This window comes from Monopterus albus, unplaced genomic scaffold (assembly GCF_001952655.1).
Source record: "Monopterus albus unplaced genomic scaffold, M_albus_1.0 scaffold1304.1, whole genome shotgun sequence".
Taxonomy (NCBI): domain Eukaryota; kingdom Metazoa; phylum Chordata; class Actinopteri; order Synbranchiformes; family Synbranchidae; genus Monopterus; species Monopterus albus.
This window is the reverse complement of record NW_018129182.1, coordinates 1-643: the sequence shown is the minus strand read 5'-3', so window position 1 is coordinate 643 and position 643 is coordinate 1. Positions and strand designations below refer to the sequence as shown.

Genomic DNA, 643 nt, shown 5'->3' with positions numbered 1-643 from the left:
TGGCTCTCTGGATGGTTTCTGGACTGTTCTCTATCTGACCCAGCAGGCCTCCTAAGAGTCTCTGGTTGGACTCCAGACAGAGGCCATGAAGGAAGCGGACAAACAGGTCCAGGTGGCCATTTTTACTTCTCAGAGATTTCTTCATAGCTCTCTCCAAGATGACATCCAGAGATGAGACATCCAAAAGTTTCTCCATAACTCTGTAAGTCAGAATGTCAACTAGAATGGCCGGATAATTGTCTTCATCATAATCATTCAATGAGTCATCATCTATTTGAACGTCCAGAAATGTCTCCAGTACCTCTGTGTTCCTGTTGGTGTAACAGTGGACCATGTAAACCGCAGCCAGAAACTCCTGAATGCTCAGATGAACAAAGCAGTAGACTGATTTCTGGAAGATCACCCGCTCTCTTTTGAAGATCTCTGTACAAAGTCCTGAGTACACCGAGGCCTCTGAGACATCCAGACCACACTGCTCCAGGTCTTCTTGGTAGAACATGAGGTCTCCTGTCTCCAGATGTTCAAACGCCAGCCTACCCAGCTTCAGAAGAACGTCCCCATCAGCCTCCATCAGCTCCTGTGGACTCGTCCCATGTACCTCACTGTACTTGTGTTTCTTCTTCTTGGTCTGAACCAGCAGGAA

At 47.4% G+C, this 643-nt stretch overlaps 1 protein-coding gene across 1 annotated transcript in view; it reads right to left on the bottom strand.

Moving 5' to 3' along the window:
- The window catches only part of LOC109953777 (protein NLRC3-like), a gene marked incomplete at its 5' end in the record, with an annotated part of 950 nt that extends 310 nt beyond the window's left edge, over positions 1 to 640 (bottom strand). The window contains 3 exon segments of the mRNA XM_020589239.1: position 1; positions 4 to 190; positions 281 to 640. The exon segment at position 1 is cut by the window's left edge and continues 310 nt beyond it. Coding sequence (XP_020444895.1) covers position 1; positions 4 to 190; positions 281 to 640 — 548 coding nt within the window.
- Positions 641 to 643: the final 3 nt, after the last annotated feature.